General features: G+C 48.9%; 1 protein-coding gene across 1 annotated transcript in view; it reads right to left on the bottom strand.

Annotated features, from left to right (window-relative positions):
- Window positions 1-1,350: 1,350 nt before the first annotated feature.
- Window positions 1,351-18,260, bottom strand: part of LOC144111092 (pyrokinin-1 receptor-like) — a 197,734-nt gene continuing 180,824 nt past the window's right edge. Inside the window, exons 3-4 of the mRNA XM_077644231.1 lie at window positions 11,063-11,311; window positions 1,351-4,915 (exon numbers count right to left, since the gene is read on the bottom strand). Coding sequence (XP_077500357.1) covers window positions 4,851-4,915; window positions 11,063-11,311 — 314 coding nt within the window. The 3' untranslated portion in view covers window positions 1,351-4,850. The remainder of the gene's footprint in view (window positions 4,916-11,062; window positions 11,312-18,260) is intronic.

The raw sequence follows: 18,260 nt of genomic DNA, 5'->3' as shown, positions 1-18,260 counted from the left end.
TTCATTTCACACTCAAGAAACTTAACGTGGCGTCGCTGTTGCTAGAACGGCTCAAGAGCGTATACGATCGGTTGGCATGGTCGGGGTTGGTGAGCGCATAGGTTTATTTGCAGCATTTTCTTGCATCTGCCATATTGCTACGAAGATAGTGTAACTGTCAACTATCCGCGCTCATCTTAAGTGCCAGCAACCACAGTGTAAAGTTAGCTGGGTTAAATTTTTTTCTTCATAGCTAAGAAGAAACGTGAATTATGGTGCAGCATCCCGAGGCTTTAAGCAGGATGTTGCAGGTTCTCTCTACGATCGTTTTTGCCACGAAGGTCAGGCGCAGCCATCGGGCCTCGTTTCCACCCACGTTCATGAACTGAAAAAGACATGCCTGACGTACTTTTTAAGGCTGTAGTTGAACGACGTCCAAGAACTTCGCCGGTGGGTAGAAACTTACCTGTGACTTTGGAGCATCGATGAATGAGAGATGTGCTATGCTGCTTGTGGATGTCAGCTTATTTTGACACCATTGTGCCAGCTTTGTTCAAGAAAATAAGCAACACTCATTGGTATACCCTCGGTTATTCTTTGAACTGCATCCCTTTTATTCGTTTCTACGAGAACGTTGTTCATATAGCAGCAACAGCTCGCTTTTGGCGTCTTAACGGCTATTCCTATTAGTGCGTTTCCTTCATGCAGTTGTTGCAAATCTTCATAGATCAGACTGACCGCCTTCATGTAGTTTTGGCGCCAAGTTTATTCGTTTCGGATTGGATAAACGTTCGAGCTTTTCGACAGTGATAACCTTAATTGCGTCAAGGTATGTAATTTCGGGCAGCATTTAACTGCAAGGAAGCAATTATCCACTGGCATCCACCCAAGCGCTGCCATGCGGCTACAAAGGAAAGCTGTCCCCCTAACTGCGTATACGCTTCCGACACAGTGTGCGAGTCTTGAAGCGGTGTCCGCGCAGTGGTTTACGAACTCGTGCACTTTTCTGCTGTTGGGATGTCGGTGCATAACTGTTCGCCTAACCTCCACTTCCGTTTTGTTTTGCCGCCCAGTCATTTATCGCGGCCACTGCGTGATCCGAGTAAACGTTGACGCCAAAGGTGAACTTTAGCTTTAAAATCATTTTGAACAGCTCCACCTCTAGTGTTAAATGGTATCCCGCGTTTTTATGTAAGAGGTGGATGATTGCTTGGCACCCGATTAATTCACCGCAGCGCAAGCGTCCGACCCACGCAGGCCGTCACCGCTGCAGTCGCAAGTCATTCTGCTCAGCATGCAGCTTCGATTGCTGTTTTGAAACGGCTATGCTGGCCCTGCTGTATTTGAACTTAACACGTTAAATAACCAAGCTAGGAAAGCTTTGCGTCGTGTCAACGTTTATTCTTATCTTCGGTAGCCAACTTGCAGTCTTTGAAGTATGACATCGTGGCTCCCCCTCCTTCAAGCCTTCCGTAAGCCTGATGGAGACACAGCTGGCTTGCAAGGGTGAAACGAAAGTTGCAGCAACTCACTGCCGCCAGGAAAGGACAAATGTCGCTGCTGTGGTGCTGCTCATTTTATTCTAGCGCAGCTTGAAGTTGCCGAGTAGTGTGAGCCGGGGAGGGGGCGGGATGAAAACACGAAGGTTCACATCGCTCGAAGCCAAAGTGTTATGAAGACATGCTGTAGGAGTAGTACGGCGGTCCTCGTTTATTTCACGATAAATATTTTTTTTTCTTTGGCATCTTGAGGAGGTACAGAGTCAGTCACTGCACAGTGCAGTAAAATACGATTAAAAATAATTGACAGTGAAGCTGTAAATTTAAGCAAGCTACAATAACATGGTCGTTTTCGTGGCCGATATCCTGTTCGCAAGCTCCCTGACTGAACTCGAGAAGCACTACAACTGGTAGCCATTGTCAAATGAAAAAGTCAAGATCTTCCGCTGTTCCGAATGCTTTGTCCGATACTTTTTTTGTGTGTGTGTTCATATTTCACCTGTTCCTGACAATTTACCGACTGCCCGCAGATATTGGCCCTTCTCAGCTGGAAACACCGCTTTGGGCTTGCTTACACAACACGAAATATTAGTGTTCCAAACCACAACCTATAAGTTTCAGATTTGCTTTGAGCAGTTTTATTTTGCGCACGGAATTCGGTTTGTTGGAAGCACATTTAGCTTTTGGTTGCGTGTATGCCGGCAATATGAAACTGTAGGCAAAACATTTAAGAATTATGATTGGTGCACTGTTGGCAAGCGTTCCATTTTGGTGTAAGGTTTAGTTTGACTGTCTTGCATTGTTAGATTTGGAGGCATAGTTTCTCGGAAATAGCTGGCAGCCAGGAAAACATCTAGAGTACCCCTTATGTAATGCCCCCTATGGGGAACTTTAAGGTAATAAAGTGAACTGATAGAGTAACATCAGGAGTTGGCGCTTTCGACGGCGCAGGTAAAGCCTCTGAAAGGGTTTCGATCGCAACCGGCATGCGTGTTTTGAAGGAGCGAATCCCTCACTTTTGGGTAGAAGCGAACCACTTAAGGCTGCTTGTTTTTTCTTTCTTACTCTGCGTCCTGTACTGCCGGCATCTGAGCGCATATGCTTTCGGGAAATACTATTTCTTGTATCTCTCTCTCGGCTGCAGCACTTGGGTGACATTCTGCTGCCCATAAACGTGCCGCTTTTGTGTGAAATGCGGCTAAATATTTCTCCGTGAACAGCTCTTGGGTCTCGCATGCCTCGGCGCTTGAGACGGGAACGGGACACACGCGCCGAGGCGTGCACTCCGTCAGTGTGCCAACCTCTGAGCCTGCGCTGCGTATTGAGTGGAACATTAGTTTCCTCCTGCCACACTGCCTGGCATGGCATCTGCCTGATTGGACGTCGTGTATCCGGCGAGAGATTCTCGTGGAAGGATCAAGAGCGAGGAGGTTGGCTGGTCGGAAGTAGCGCCAGGGGAGGGTCCCTTGATTTCTGTTCTAGTTGCGGGTGAGGTCTCTGAAGGTGTTAAACATTCGCAACGGCTTTGGGAAGTTTTTAACTTCTGAACGAGTTCTTTTTAGTTAGGGGCCTTAGGTGGATCTGTGGGGGGACTTGCGCTCCTTATGCATGGAGCTAACTGTCAACACAGACGACTGGGCCGCGTAGCTATACTACTGCGGGCCTCGAAGAGGAGGCAGCAGAGTGCTTCAGGTACCGTCGTTGAGTGCGACGAGGTCCTAATCAAATTCTGGATCACAAACTCTGCCTCCATACGAACCGAACGCAAGTGCAAGCACTGCTACTGCAGCATAGCTGGTCTCTGCGCTGGCGACGATAAAGCGTTCAAGTCAGCAATGTAATTAATGCAAAGTCTGGATGCGTCCCAGAATCCGACTTCAGTGCGTTCAGTTTACAGCTTTGTCTTTGGTCAAACTATAGTGAGAACCGCCAGTGAGTTGTTGAGGCAGGGCAGAGTTGTGAAAATTGTTGGATATTGAGCACGAACTGCTTCGTGCTTCCTTATCCGCTTCTCTCGGTGCGCGCACAGACATTTGTTGCCTGGCGCACTTTCAAGAAACGACTCTGCTCCCTAGAAGAGCCCGAGTGTTGTTCCCATCTGTGCTCAAACAGGCCAGAACATTCGTTTCGCTACCTCCTCAGCGCATCACTTTATCGCCGCTGCGTGGAGACCAGTACAAACTTGTATTCTCGATCACCGCTTGCTTAGCTGCTTGGCTTCCGTGTTGTTTTTTCCAGTTTTAACCAGGGCAGAATGTTGTGCAAAGACGTTTCTCTCAACGACGCATTGTGAAGTTTCATGCGTGCCACCAAAGCCGAACGCAGTTGCCTGTGGAGAAGGGCCATGTTGTGGTCACATCTCGAACGAACATAGAAAATGACTTTCTTGAAATTGTGAGCTGTGGAGCCAGTATAGCTTATTCACGCATATGAACTAGAATTTAGAACATTTTCTCAACAGCTGCAAATTTTGCGGTATTTTCTGCATGAAACTTTCTGTTATGACATTGCTGAGTCTGTTTTGATTGGGAATGGGCATTACTCCTTGACGCCAGTAGATAGCAATGGTTACCGGCATTAACAACTCTTTTGAAGCTCTTTTTTGCTTTTGGTCAGTGGCTGTCTCAGCATCCACGGCACCGTGCAAGCTGTTTTGTATTTCTTGAGCAGCATTTAAATCATAGATATGACCAGGAAGAATAGATATCCTTTATAGCTGTGTACGCAAAACGCTATGATAGCTTCACAAAAAAAAAAGATATGACCAGCGCATTGAGCAGTAAGGCATGCCATCTCAAGGTAGGGGTCTTTGGGAGAAGCTGTGTTTGACATGTCCGACTTGGTCATTCTGAACAGGGTGGCTCGTTAGCCTTGGTTTTGACGGTGTCAAACAGATGGCACTTAAATGTATTTTACCCTGCTTTCGCGTGGACCAACATAGCATAAGCAAGAATGGTTTGCCTTATGTTTTCACTTGCCACTGAATGCAGGATTCTTGCCACTGTTGTGACTGATCTGTTCGAACTCGGCGTATGGTTGAGCTTCACTGTAACACAGTTCTGTGGTTATTTTTTTGTGAGCATCACCCAACGAGTCTTAAAAGTCAAAGCGCTGTCCAGGTTTCAGTGTTTGCCACAGTCGTTGAGTAACAAACCATGGCGACGAATTTTGTTACTTGCTACGGGCGCGCAGTATTCACAGTTAATCGCTTACACTTGGCCATACACATCCACGCTGCTAAACGTCGAATCCCTTTCTTGTCGAGCACAGCTGAAGAAACGCACTTTCCGACTGGAAACATGTAGTTTGCACAAGCACAGTACACAGTCCTGAAGAGGCCATTCACCTTGACTGCAGGCGGGGAATTGGGGTTCACACCGTCGAAGGCGTTGTGTGCAGCTGGTGATTTGAGATGTAGCACTCTGCTGAGTTCCACTCTACGAACAAAAGGCGAGAGCAGAATGAGAGAACGGAGGCTTCGCATTTCGCGCATGACCGGAACAATGCTGCAAAGCCACTGAGAAGCATCGGAAGTGTTGTCCCAAGATTTCCTCTGTGTTTCAAGCGACCTTCCAAAAACCTAGTAGCTAGAAACATCGCCACACCAACATCTTAACGTAGAATGCGCGCGCATGCTTCCACGAGTATCACTGACACATAGTTCTGAAAGATTGCTTGAAAAAAAAATATCCCCGAAAATGTTCGCCTCCTGCATATTGTTGCGAAAAGCGCTCTGCGCGCTTAAACCGCTCGCGCATTTTGGAAAGCGGAGAAGGCTGGATCTTGGTTACAAATTGCAAGCAACCAGATGACGCATTGCACCTGCTGTGGAGTAGTAGGCGTTTTTTTTTTCGAGTTGCGAGTCAGTATTTTACTGCTGGAGTCAACTCAATACAGGGCTAGGTCTGAAGGAAGGACGGCTGTTCTTTGCACTGCTCTTGAAAGCGAGGCGGTGATAGATTGCTTTAGCTCTTCTGAGAGTGGCGTAATGGACTGGTGGTCGGTCCATTGCATGGAGGGTTGATGTCCTGTGCTTGGATTTGGTGGCCTAGCGATGGTGCAAAGGCCAAGCAACAAGGGGATAGACATGCATTCAGGCACGCTGCGGAGCTATAATGAGAGAGGTTGCAGGCACGCATGTACAGTGGTGATGTATGCGTTGTTGATAGCAGAACTATAGAGCAGGAGTGCTTCAAGTACAGGGTGGCTTCACGAAGGGCGATAGCACGCAATGCAGGGTATTTTTTTGTGTTTCTGTGCTCCAAGATAGTGAATTCCGTGAAAAGCGCGGTGAGAGTAACAGGTTACGTGATGCAGTTCTTGAAACAGTTCACTAATTGTTTGCAATTTGTATAAGTAATCGATTTAGTGTTAAAAGTTGGTGCAGCGCATTTTATTTCCCTCCGGATGCCCTTATCTTAGGTCAGCAACATGGACTATTCTTATTTGCAGCAACAGCGCAAAAATGTATGAGGACAAGAATACAGGGCACAGATTTTAGCCGCCAGTTGAACACGAGTTGTCGCACGGAGGCATAGTGTAGTTTCCTGAGTGTTAACCTTGTTTTGAAGGAGGGTTTCTACCTTCAGCTGACCACGAAACAGCCCGTGTACTGTCTTGTCGTAAGCTGCATTACTATTGATCTCCTTGTTTTGTAGTCTTTTGTGGCGTTAGCATCACGCATTTGTTGTCTGTACTCGAGTTGGCTGCGAATAATGATCCGAAGAATAATAGCGAGGTAATAGTGCTATCAAAACGCTGTAGCTATTTCTGCTACGGGCGCAACGCAACACAAAGTGCGCGAGCGTCATTCCTACTATTTGTGTGTGTGTGTGTGTGTGTGTGTGTGTGTGTGTGTGTGTGTGTGTGTGTGTGTGTGTGTGTGTGTGTGTGTGTGTGTGTGTGTGTGTGTGTGTGTGTGTGTGTGTGTGTGTGTGTGTGTGTGTGTGTGTGTGTGTGTGTGTGTGTGTGTGTGTGCACTGCAAACGAACACAAACAACAAAGAAATAAGATCCGAAGGTACCTGTGCGGCTCAGTGCAACGCGAGGAGACTTAATTTTGCCAGGAGTATTTTTTGTGAATCATTGTTCATGGTTCTATTTCACGATTCCTGTGCCTGTGTGATTCTTCACTGGCGAGCAACAGTGAGCAGCTGCGTCGTTCTAATCCAGAGGATGGTTCGTTTTTTAATTGCCCAAATCTCGCCCGGCTCAGCAGCGTCGCGTGGGTTTTACTTTGGTGTTTCGCAGTGGAAGAGGGATGAAGAGCGTGTGAACAAAATGCTGAAGCGGCGCACGATGCAGTCAGGAGAGGAACGCACACAGAGGCGAGTGGTGTGAGGCGGACGCCGAGAGCTTTTATTTAGCATGGCAGAGGGGAACACACAGGACAGGTTAAAATGGTCGTAGCAGGCAAAGAGAAGCACCGACAGACGCTCGCGCGAGATGCAGAGAGCTTAGGCACCTGTCGCTAATGACACACTCAGCGGGTGTTTTGCTTCCGGACTTATGACCGTGGCTCGTTGCAGCAGAGTTCTCATTTTGACAGCTTAAGCACTAGCGGCAGACTCCGCTGCTGGGCGCCCCACTCGAAATTCACGGTATTAGATGTTTTCCCGCCCGTGACGAACTGATTGGTAAGCTTGCTCACTCTTGAATGCTATACTGGCCACTCAGGAAAAATAGTCGTATCCAAATCGAAACGAACCAATAGGAAAAGGCACGGAGATTATTAAACTACCACAAAATATCCCATTAAAAAACATCGAAATTCGACTCGCGTATTTCTGTTATGGGTTTGAGCAGGCATGTTAACATGTATGTGCCTATTAGGTTGAAGTTGTGAGCTTCTTTTGCTCGACTTCCGTACAGAAGGACGACACAATGTGTGTTGGGCCTGAAATGCTGTGAGGAGACAGTTTTTTTTAAATAAGTTTTTGTTAATTGCTACGGCAGCCAGAATATTCAATATTTTCCACATGTTTTTAAGGACATCGGCATAATGGGAACAGTGGTTTTGTTTTTGTTGCCACGGTATCTCAACACATGATGCATTACTTGCCAGATGCCAGTGTCCTGGCTGCCTGAAGAAATCGCAACGGAAGCACTCTCGAAGTCTGCCTTATCTAGTAGCATGTCGATGGCAGTTTAGCCACCTATGCGTTCTCTGCCACATCAGCGGCGGTCACACGTCCAGAGATGACTGCTGCAGCAGTCATGGAGTGGACAGACAATGCAGCAGTTTCAGCGCAACGTCTGACAGAGGTACGACATTGAAGCAAGAGAAAACATGCAGAGGTACGACATGCTGCTGCTATGAGTACAACACTAAAGCCAGCCCGTGCTTGGTACAGAGTGGTGCATTTTTTATTGGCGGTTCCAAGTAAACGCTTTGATGCCTGAGTGAAGGTGAAAACATAAATGTCAAGCACGGGCACTGCCTAAACAAATCTACAAGGAGAGAACAGCGTCGCAAAAGAAAAGGTTCCTCCCGCGGTTCGTGCAACCAGCCGACAAAATGCAAGGTTCCGAAGGTGTGGTCTGCGAGAAACTGCGAAACCGTCAGCACTAAATAACGCCTCTAAATACAAAGCCTCTGCATAAGAACATCAATAGATCAGTACTGTTGCCAGTACTCCATAAGTGAGTATGGTATAAGCTTCTATAAACTGAGTACAAACTAGAGACTAGGCATGCACACAATGATTCAAGAGGGTATGAGTGTTCTGGAACACTGAGACATCGAGTGCTACTATACTGCTTATAAACTGCACATTTCTGCTATGCCTTAAAAGCTGTACGCCGTTCGACCAGCTCTCTAGAAATACCATTAGCGATTTTAGCGAGAACTGTTGTATGCGCTAGAAAGCTTCTCTCTGTCAAGCCGATAGTGCGATGACTGCTATCGTAGGATCACAAGGTTTGGTTTGCTCAGAAGGTGTAAACCTGTGGGGCTAGCAAAAATGGCAGTGATTTTTTTTCGCAAAGAAATATATTTAATATTACTCTCGTTCAGAGCTGCTGAAGACTGCGCGATGATTTGAGTTATTTTAATGTCTTTTTTAATGAAAAAACGCCATGTGAGCCAATGATGAGCATGAAAGCAATTTTCGCGGGAAGCATGACGAATTTATTTTCTGTATTCACATCCTATCAAAATTATTTAAGCCTATTCAGGGCTATATCCTGACAAGGCTACATCAGATGAGGTCGCGGGAAGCTTGCCTCTAATATTAAAGATAAGTGGAACCATCCTAGATCCACGTGTGTCGCGTGCATGGCAGTCTTTGGCCTGCAGGGGTTCGTTTAGTTGCCTTAGAATTTCTCAGTAGCAAAACGAATACAAACTGCACTTGAAAATGCACTTGAAAAAGCAAGTTTTCATTATCTAAGCTCAACAATAAAGCATTAACGATTTTTTTTGTATCGCCAAAACAGTACTGGAATGCTTTCGCATAACAACAAGGCGTGTTATTTACAAAAACGAGATCCTGATGCTTGTAGCGTCGAAGAGATTTTAAGTGCGTTTTAGTGCACTCCAGTACGACGGTGTGAAAAATAAACGTTGTACCCGATTTTAAATCAAGTACATGCACTTGTGGAAAAGAAGGTACGTTGTTGAAATTTCATAAAGCCTCTGGTTTAAGCAAAATGTTAAACCACCAATAGTTGTAAAATATTGGGTGCTTCTGATGTAAAACTGAAAAAAAAACAGTGAATTTTGTGAAGTACTTCTTTGAAAATTGAAGGTAAAATATCACTAGTTCTGAAAGACCATTCATTCCTCCTCCGCAACCGTTCTCACGAAAATACTCCTCAGGACGGGATTACTCCATTTCTTTGCTTCACATACATTCTCACTCAGCACACCAAAAAACGTTTGGTTTATGGGAGGAAAGTGCAGCACAGTACAACACCCAACACGGTTATTGCTGCCACTGCCGAGGCAAAAAGCGTCCTGCGGCCGTGGTACAAACAGAGTACACTTAACAACACACTGCGAGACAGGACGACAGCAACTACGCATTGACGGCGAAGACCAAAACCGCCGTACTCTCCAAAAAGACCCTGACTCCAACGAAACAAACACCAGCGCCTTCTAAGCAGCGCAGTAAGAGCTGTGTACAACCGAGGACAGGAGAGATTTGCACGTATTCTGTGCTGCACATATCAGACGATATGTGCAGCACCGACAACACCGAAACACTGACTCTACAATACAAAGATATTACTTAACAGGCTAAGAACGTTCACGGCTAGACACAAACACTAGACACACCACGGTCTTATCTATACACCATAACGACAGCAATGGAGTCAGCGCCGCAAAATATAATGACGTCAGGCGTGGCTCGAAAATGACAAAGCTCGGGACTTCGGTTACGCCAGTTAGTTCTTTTCTACGTGCTGAAAAAATTCTTCACTTCGGAGTAGAGAAGGGGCCTTGTGAATAGCCTTGTCTTCGCGTGACAGTCTGAAAGCTTGCCGTGGCACCTGATGTGGGCCTCTGAAAATATGGCAGTTTGTGATCCCATTCCGAAGCTCGTGGAATGTGCCTATGGCTCGCATGCTCCCGGGAACGAAAATGATTCAAGTGGTTCATGGGAAGTAAGACCTTATTTTCCGTCCCTGCCACATGGCGAATCGTAGGGATGATATTTGAGGGCAAGTACATTTAAGAATCAAAAACAAATAACAAATGAGGCGCACTTGATTAATGCGGTTCTGTATAAAATAACAGTCGGCACCCGTAAGGAGCGATAGTCCCGACCCCTTTGTTTTGATCACTTAGGGCTTGCGCTAATTCGTTGGGATCTGACCATGTTGTCGGAAAGTGATGTTTCTACAATTCTCTGGCAGCACAGTACCCGGCAATACTCTCAAAGACTCGTGACAGAAGGAGAACCTAAATGCTCAAACTGGCGTTGTGTCTGCGGTGGAACGAAAGAGGAGCTCGAGCCCTGGCAAGATTGCTTCTCGTGATAAGGAGAAGAATGACGAAGTCGATCACGACGGGAATGAGCTTCAATGAAGAGGGCGCGGAGCTGTAACAGCCACAAACGCTACGCCGGAGGTGTCGTCCGCAAAAGAAGGAAAGCTGGTCGAGCCGTTAAGCGTCAAGACAGACTGGACAAGATAGCGCGATCATTGAGGTTGGGACAACCGGCCATGGTTGTCCTGAGCCAGATAACGTGGAGAAAGACTGCAGAGACCTGCCAGACAGAGACAGTAGCCGCAGGGATTCAATGGTAATCCGACCTCGCCAGTACTGGATGACACTCTCTGGGAAGGGGGGTTCGGTACCGAGCCAGGCGGAGTGATCGACAAGCCGGACATGCATTTCGCGCCCGGTGTCTCCAGGAGGGCGCAGTCAACCACAGCTACCCAGCTCGACCGTCCGATCGGCGCCGGGCGCCACCTGGAGGCTGCTGTTGGAACTGGCCTTGCGGCTGCTGGTGCCCTCGTCGATCGAGACGCCTCGCGCCCGCTGAGCGAGCAGGCTGTAGGGGCCGTCCGTCAGCAGCGCGAAGTCGGACGTCTCGAAGGCGAGCGACGAGCGGAACGGGAAGGCGACGACCGACTTACCGTGGCGCGCGGCTCGGCGGCCGCAGCAGCGCATGAGCGTGTCCCGGAACGCCTGGCGGAACTTGAGCGACATGGTGCTGTACAGGATGGGGTTGATGGTGGCGCTCACGTAGTACGTGACGCCCGACACGTACGTGAGCAGCTTGAAGGCGATCTCGAGCGCCGGCGTGGGCGCCCCGGCGTAGACGGCCATGAGTCGCTGCGCGTGGAACGGGGCCCAGCAGAGGAAGAACGCCACCACCACGGCGACTGGGAGGAACAGAGAGCGCACGATTGACTCACTGCAGGGGAGGCCGCTCGCGCCCCGCGAGCTGTCCCGACGCCTGCATCATGCGGCATGAAAATCGTTTCTAAACACATCTGCTGGGGAACAAACAAATGGCCAGAAAGAGCCATAGAATCTGTGTTTGTTAAGGAAAAAATTGCTTGGATATGTACTCAGTGCACCTTTAATACCGTACTGATAAGACAATACTCGCACATTTGTTCCCAGGTTTGGGGAGGAAGAAATGAACCTAACTAAAGCATACTTTAAGGTCAGAATGCTTGACAAAGGAAAATGAAAAAAAAAGCAAAAAAACTTGCCAAACACGAGTGCGCTCGTTCATATATTGTGCGTGTTTTTTTTTTTTCAAAATGTGTTGCTAGTTCGCGCTCACATGTTTTCTGCGTTTTCATTCTATGGTGCTTGGAGTGCTGCGCAACGCGTTCAACCGGCTAATGCATCCAACCGTTTTTTTTTTTAGTTTTGTTGCCGCATTGCCATACTTGTAAACCCATCTGCGGCAGCGCAGCTTATGTCGGTGTTTTTTAGTGCGAAAGCACTATTGGCCTCCTAACCTGAAAAATGGTTCGTTCAATGAGGGTGACCTTGGCCAACATGGAGAAAATTATCTTTGCACCGAGTTCCACGAGCGTAAGCGCAGTTTAACAGCTGACTCGCAGCCGCTTCGATCTTCCGCGATTGGTAAGCTGCTCTGGCTTCTCGTTGTGCGGGCAGCCTGTCTGGCATGGCTGCGTTCTCTGTATTTGGCGACAGTGGCCGAGCTACATCCGTCGGACGATCGGATTCGGCCTGACGCTTCGAAGCGAACGCACAGACGGCGCAGCATTCATGGCGGCACTGAGGAGCGAGCCTCGCGAAGGGGCTGTCATCCCCACAAGAGCAAGTCACGCGATAGCGCGGCGTGACGTCACTCACACCTGCCAAACTTTGCGCTCCGAGCGAGCTCTAGGTCACGGCGACGGAGGTGAATGACCTTGGGAGGCATGGCGTAGTAGAGCTTACGCTCTAATATTGCCGCGAGTGGGTTTGGAAGCCGCGGTGGCACAAACAGATCAGCGTCGCTGGCCGCTGCACGAAAGCCCTATGCTAGCTGTCGCCGCAGCCGATCATGCCTCGTGTTGTTGCTGTTGTTTGCCTCGTATGAAACTGAAACACACTGTCGCGCTGTGCATTGCAAGTCGCCGTCTTCATCAACTTGCATCCATGCGCAAGTCACCAAATGAAAGGAAACGCCCTTTCAGTCGCGCGTATACGTGGCATTGGTGTCCACCTGCAAAAACCTGCTTTCGCACAGTATTTATTGGTTAACAGTGCCAAACCGCCAGCAACATTTTTTTTTTTAAACGGCTGCTGGTGCCTCTATAACAAATATGCCGTGGTAGCGCACTTTTTATACAGAAGCTTATATGTGGCGCCATGAAAGATAGCAGAATTTTCCGTTCGCGAAATGACCCCGGGTACTCGAGGCTCAGGTTTTGAGAAGGTGTACCGAGGGGCCAGACGCACTGTAGCGCCTTTCTGTCGCTGCGCTCAAGCACTGCTGCTTTCCGGCTGTGCCGAGTGGCTGTGTAGTGTGTCCGTCCTGCTGGAATCGAGCGGCTTGTTTTGTGGCGGTCGTGCACGCGTACTGTGTTCGCGACGTTTGAATGCACTGCATTTCTTCGTAGCGCGCTGGCGATATCGATACGAGCTACATTAAACACAACCCGAAAATGGGATGGCAGCAGAGAAGACCGATCGTTTTCAGAACAACTTCAAACAAAAGCTTATTGAGCGTATTGCCTGATGAGGGCGGAAATCGCAACCTATGTCGTCGTGGTCACGACCACGCATCGCCGGAATGGCTTTACTCGAAGGCGGATGCTTTCTCTGCTGTTTACGTTCGCGTGCATTGTGTCAGTTCGAAGCCTGGTTGTTCGCATCGGTGCACATCGTGGGCTGCGCGTTTAAAACACAACATACGAAGTGTGTCGTTCAACATTCAACGACAGCGACCACAACTATAAAGGGAAAAATGAGAGAGCCCTTTTGCCAGCAGCTTTGTCTCTCTCTCTCTTTGCGCGCATTTTGATGATTTTTCCTTCCCTGCTCAAACGAGAGCAAACAGGCGATGTACGTAGCCCAAGTAAGGAATGAATTTTTACACTCTCGGCAAGATGCCAGGAGTAAATTAAAGAGACGCGGGGGCCACCGCCTATGAAGACGAACACCGCGAGTTCAGCGATATATCGTATAACCAAGTCGGTGGTTCTCCCACCTCACGGGTGAACTCCATCTGTCGCCCAGGAATCTCTGAAACAAATATAGAGGGGCCGCGTACCGCAGAACGCTGAAAGTCTTGTTTGCTCTACTTTGGTAACCCTTTTTTGCTCAAAACATCAACTCTGTCTGCTTTTAGTTCCAACTTTTGAACGACATGGTGCCACAGTATCTGTAACAGGCCTAGTTGGTGGTCAACAAATGAGTGCTTATTGCGACCGCGCCATGCGACGAAGAGAAGAAAGCACAGTACAAAACGCGTTTTGTACTCGTCGTTTTGCGCGATTGCAACATGCACTCCTTTGCCACAGTATCGCCGCAGGAAGACAACCTAATACACCGGGTGTTTCAGGGAACACTTTCAAAAATTACTGAAAATATTGGATTCAAAATAGCAAAAAACAGGTGTAGGATCACACTTTCTGCCCGTCGGACACAATATGCTGCAAATCCCCTCTAATTATTCAGGTAATTAACAAAAATCCACTCATAAACTGTTTAATTATCGTAGCTGGGAGGTTTGTCCCAACTGGGAGTTTGATGCCGTGAACAAGACGATGTCATATTAGCTTTTGAAACGAAGAAAACCTCGATTTCTGGAGCCCTGCAGAGCGAAGAAATGCGCCGCTTTTTGCCGCACGCGACCGAAACTGGGCGCACGAGGAGCGCCGAAGTATGGCGTAAGCGAAGCGTCCGCTGGTCACGTGTCGTAAGGAATGCAGCGCCCAATTCGAAACGCGTGTGCTAACTTTCCTCGCTAGAGAACGTCGGCGCTCAGCTTACACCGCGGCCGGCGTCATCGACTGCTTCGTCGCTTGGAGTAAGGAAATGTCATCGTCGGTTACTGGAACGTCGATTTTGAAGAGAGCCCTGATGGGCGCATCTGCAGGCATTTTGTGTGTGTGTGTGTGTGTGCGTGCGTGCGTGCGTGCGTGCGTGCGTGCGTGTGTGTGTGCGTGTGCGTGTGCGTGTGTGTGTGTGTGTGTGTGTGTGTGTGTGTGTGTGTGTGTGTGTGTGTGCGTGCGTGCGTGCGTGCGTGCGTGCGTGCGTGCGTGCGTGCGTGCGTGCGTGCGTGCGTGCCACTTCTTGCATGGCTGCCCGACGGGCTCTTGTGCGTCGTCATGAATTCATTTAATCACTAGGTTGATCTTCTGTTTTGTTATAATCGCTGCGCATCAGGAACCGCGTCCGAAAAAGAAAAGCTTGTCAGCGTGGCAAGGACAGCTTGCGCGGCATTGGCTGTGTGCTATCGGGCAGCTGCTCTTGCGGTTGTGTTAGCGTGTGTTCGCTTCACTTTCCCAATGGTGCGCAGTCGTTTGCATTTCAGGTGCTTGTCTTGGAGGTGCGCGCTTGACAAGGCCATTGCAGTGCCATTGTTTCAAATCAGTTGAATGTGTGGAAGTGCCGCCTAGGATTAAAACGTCACGCAGCATTGTGGGAATGACCCCGCCAGCGCAACTCCAATACTCCACTGCCGAGAAGTTGGACATTGTGATCGCTTGTGTGAGCGCGCAAATGGACGCGGAGTTGGCATCCGGACTGTATGCTGCCCAACTTCCTGGTCGTCGTGTGCCGACCTTGTCCCACGTTCGTATCGATATTTAATCGATTTAAGTCTACTGGATCAGTTCATGTTCACAAAAGGAAGAGACCAGGGAGCGCAACCGACTATTTTGACATTGATGTCCTCGCGCACGTTTCTGTCAGGACAGAAGCAAGTGTCAGGGAGATCACCAACGCGTACGGAGCTAGCCCGACACATTAGTTTGGAGGTCACTATTAAGACAAAGCTACCACCCCTATGATGCGTGTCTTCACCAGAAACTTACACCGAATGACTTTCAGAAACGGCTCGATTTTTGCAACTGGTGGCTAATAAAATGTGAAGACCCGGCATTGCACAAAGTGCTTTGAACAGACGAGGCCCAATTTAGCAGCGACTCCAATGTCAACTTACACAATGCGCATTATTGGTGCGACAAGAACCCACATTGGCTACGCCAGCACAAGCACCAAGTAAAATGGTCAGCAAATGTTTGGTGGGGCATTTATGACGGCCGTATTGTCGGTGCTTACTTCGTCGACGGAAACCTCACTGGGAAAAAGTACACAGACTGCGTCCCAAAAGGCGCCGTCTCTGAATTTGTCTCACAGCTATCACTGACTGGGTTGAAAATAAAATGCGGTTTCAGCATGACCGAGCCTCGCCACAAATGTTTCGTTCCGCGGTGCAATTCCTGGAGAGCGGGGGAAGGGGGACAACAGCGCGGCCTCCAAGATCGCTTGATTTGTCACCACCTTCCTCTTGGGATATGTGAAGAACGAAGTTTTTCAATACGGAGCCAGCCAACCTCGAAGACCTGAAGGAGCGTATCAAGATATCAATTGAAAATATTCCCCGAGAGATGCTCATTTCTGCAGTGATTTTCATCAACGACCGCATTCTACTGTGCATCGCAGTGGACGGCAAGCATTTTGAACATGTGATGTGAAAACGGCTTCTTTTCATCCCATATACTAGTTCTTTCCTGGAGTGTCCAACTGGGGCTGCAACCAACTAAATCCATAAAAGGTACAAATTTCATTCATTCCTGTTTGTTGTACGACTAGTACGTGCTAAGCATATGCGGACAAGGTTTCCTAATGAAGTACTAGCACTCCCTAGGGCACTGGACGTGTCTTATCCAGCACACGGCAACCGTATTGAGCCAGCCGGTACGGAGCACCTTAGTGCTGAAATTGCAATGTTTTCCGTTAGAATATTTTGATCTACGAAGTCATTCTCATTTATTGTAGCAGTCAAGCCGATACCGAGTAAGAGAAATAGACGCCTGACAGAAATAATACAAAGCATGTCGATATACCTACACTATTTAACGCTAAACAGTCACGCTGTCAGAGAAGAGCACATTTATCCCTTTCACGAAACTAGTGACGAAAATAAAGATGTGCTTATCAGGATGTGTGCCCCGGGTGTGCCTATCAGTGTTCCCAAAAGCGACGGCCGCGTAGCAGACGACGGCTATCACTTTCCCCACTCCCGAGCGACGCAGCAGTCGATGACGCCGGTGTAAGCTGAGCGCCGAGCTTCTCTAGCGAGGAAGTTAGCACACGCGTTTCGAATTGGGCGCTGCATTCATTACGACACGTGACCAGCGGACGCTTCGCTTACACCAGTGTGATTGAAAACTCTGGAATTTTTTAACAGGTGCATTAAAGATGACAGCAAAATTTTGTTATCGTTAAAAATCAACCTACAGTTTCTCGATGTGCTGCCTACAGAGGCGCCTGCTCTTCGGAGAAGCTGCCAGCGAGACCACCAGCAAGTGACTGTAGTTGCCGGATCAGTATTATTTCATACTTCCGAGTTTAGCGCGTGAATAGTTCCAACGGAGAGGAAACTAGCGAATGCACTTTTCAAGCGCCCCTGCACGGTAACCCGGGACAGAGAGCACAATTTTGCGTTGCCATTGCGATTCTGCACGTTCTGAGAGCATACGCATGCACGCACATGCGAGCCTGTTCCGGAGGCCCTGAACGGTGGTTTGTCTCGCTTCGCTCCCTCGCCTGACTGCGAAAGGCTTCGTCCCCAAAAGGACTCTGCGTGAACGAAAAGGCCATACGTCTTGGTCTTGACCGTTAGTGAATCATTTGTGCCGCCGTTTCGCTCATTGCCCGTGCATAATGACGCGTCTGAATGCTTCCATCTTCGCTGTGATCGCGCTCATTAGCCGAGCAGGGAGCTTGGCTGCCCAGCATCCACGCATTTGAGTCGGCTCATGCTCTCAGGGCGACGACGATGCAGCATAAACAGCAAGAGAACATGAGCTCAGAAAGAGTAAGAGGATGATTCCCGGGGATTAAAAATGATGACAGCGACAGAAAAGCAGAAATGCATCGTTGAGTTCGAGGATGGAGGCCCGGGGCATTCCCGGAAGAAAAATGTGTTTATCGCCACCGGCCGAATCCTGGTCGTCGTCGTCTGCGTGCGTGCCGAGTGAGCGCCACATCTTTATTCACGTCCCGGAGAGGCGGATGGCTGGCGGCGAAGGGGTGCTGGGCGACTCCTATTTCTCGAAAGGAGCCTCGAATCTTTCTGCCCATTGTTCTTTCTCGTTTTTGACCTTTCGGTCGTAGTGGGTGCTGCCACTGGGGTTGGCGCCAAAATGCAGCTCCTTCCTCGAATCGTTCTCCCTCCATTGGCGCGCTATCGACGCGTTTGTTTGCTTGGCCTCGGCGTGGTGCGAACGAAACGAGGTCGTCGACACTTTTCCATCACGGCGGCACTGACTGTACACTAGACGGCAGCACGACGAAGGCGCTTTCTGCCTGCGCCGCCTCTGCTGTATGTCTCCAAAGTTGTGTTTTTATGTCGGTTACACTACGCGCAATGGTACTTCTTTTCCGCTCCGTTTGGCGCTAACCTTTGCTTTTGACTCGGTTTCACCGCGCGGTAGCAGGATGGTTAGGCCGCCAGAGCTGCGTTGACTCGACGTTTACCAACGACGACCGCAGCCAGTTTGGCGAATGGCATCGCTAGCGGCGCGCCGTGAATGAAAAGGCCGTTGTGCTGACGGTCGAGGCTGATAAGCATCGCGTTAGCGTTCCCCGTAATGGTGGCTGCACGGACCTACGCGCTGGTGACAGCTTCGA

The sequence above is a fragment of the Amblyomma americanum genome, chromosome 11, assembly GCF_052857255.1.
Source record: "Amblyomma americanum isolate KBUSLIRL-KWMA chromosome 11, ASM5285725v1, whole genome shotgun sequence".
Classification (NCBI taxonomy): Eukaryota; Metazoa; Arthropoda; class Arachnida; order Ixodida; family Ixodidae; genus Amblyomma; species Amblyomma americanum.
Note: the sequence above shows the minus strand (reverse complement) of the source record. Positions and strands in the feature narration are given on the sequence as shown.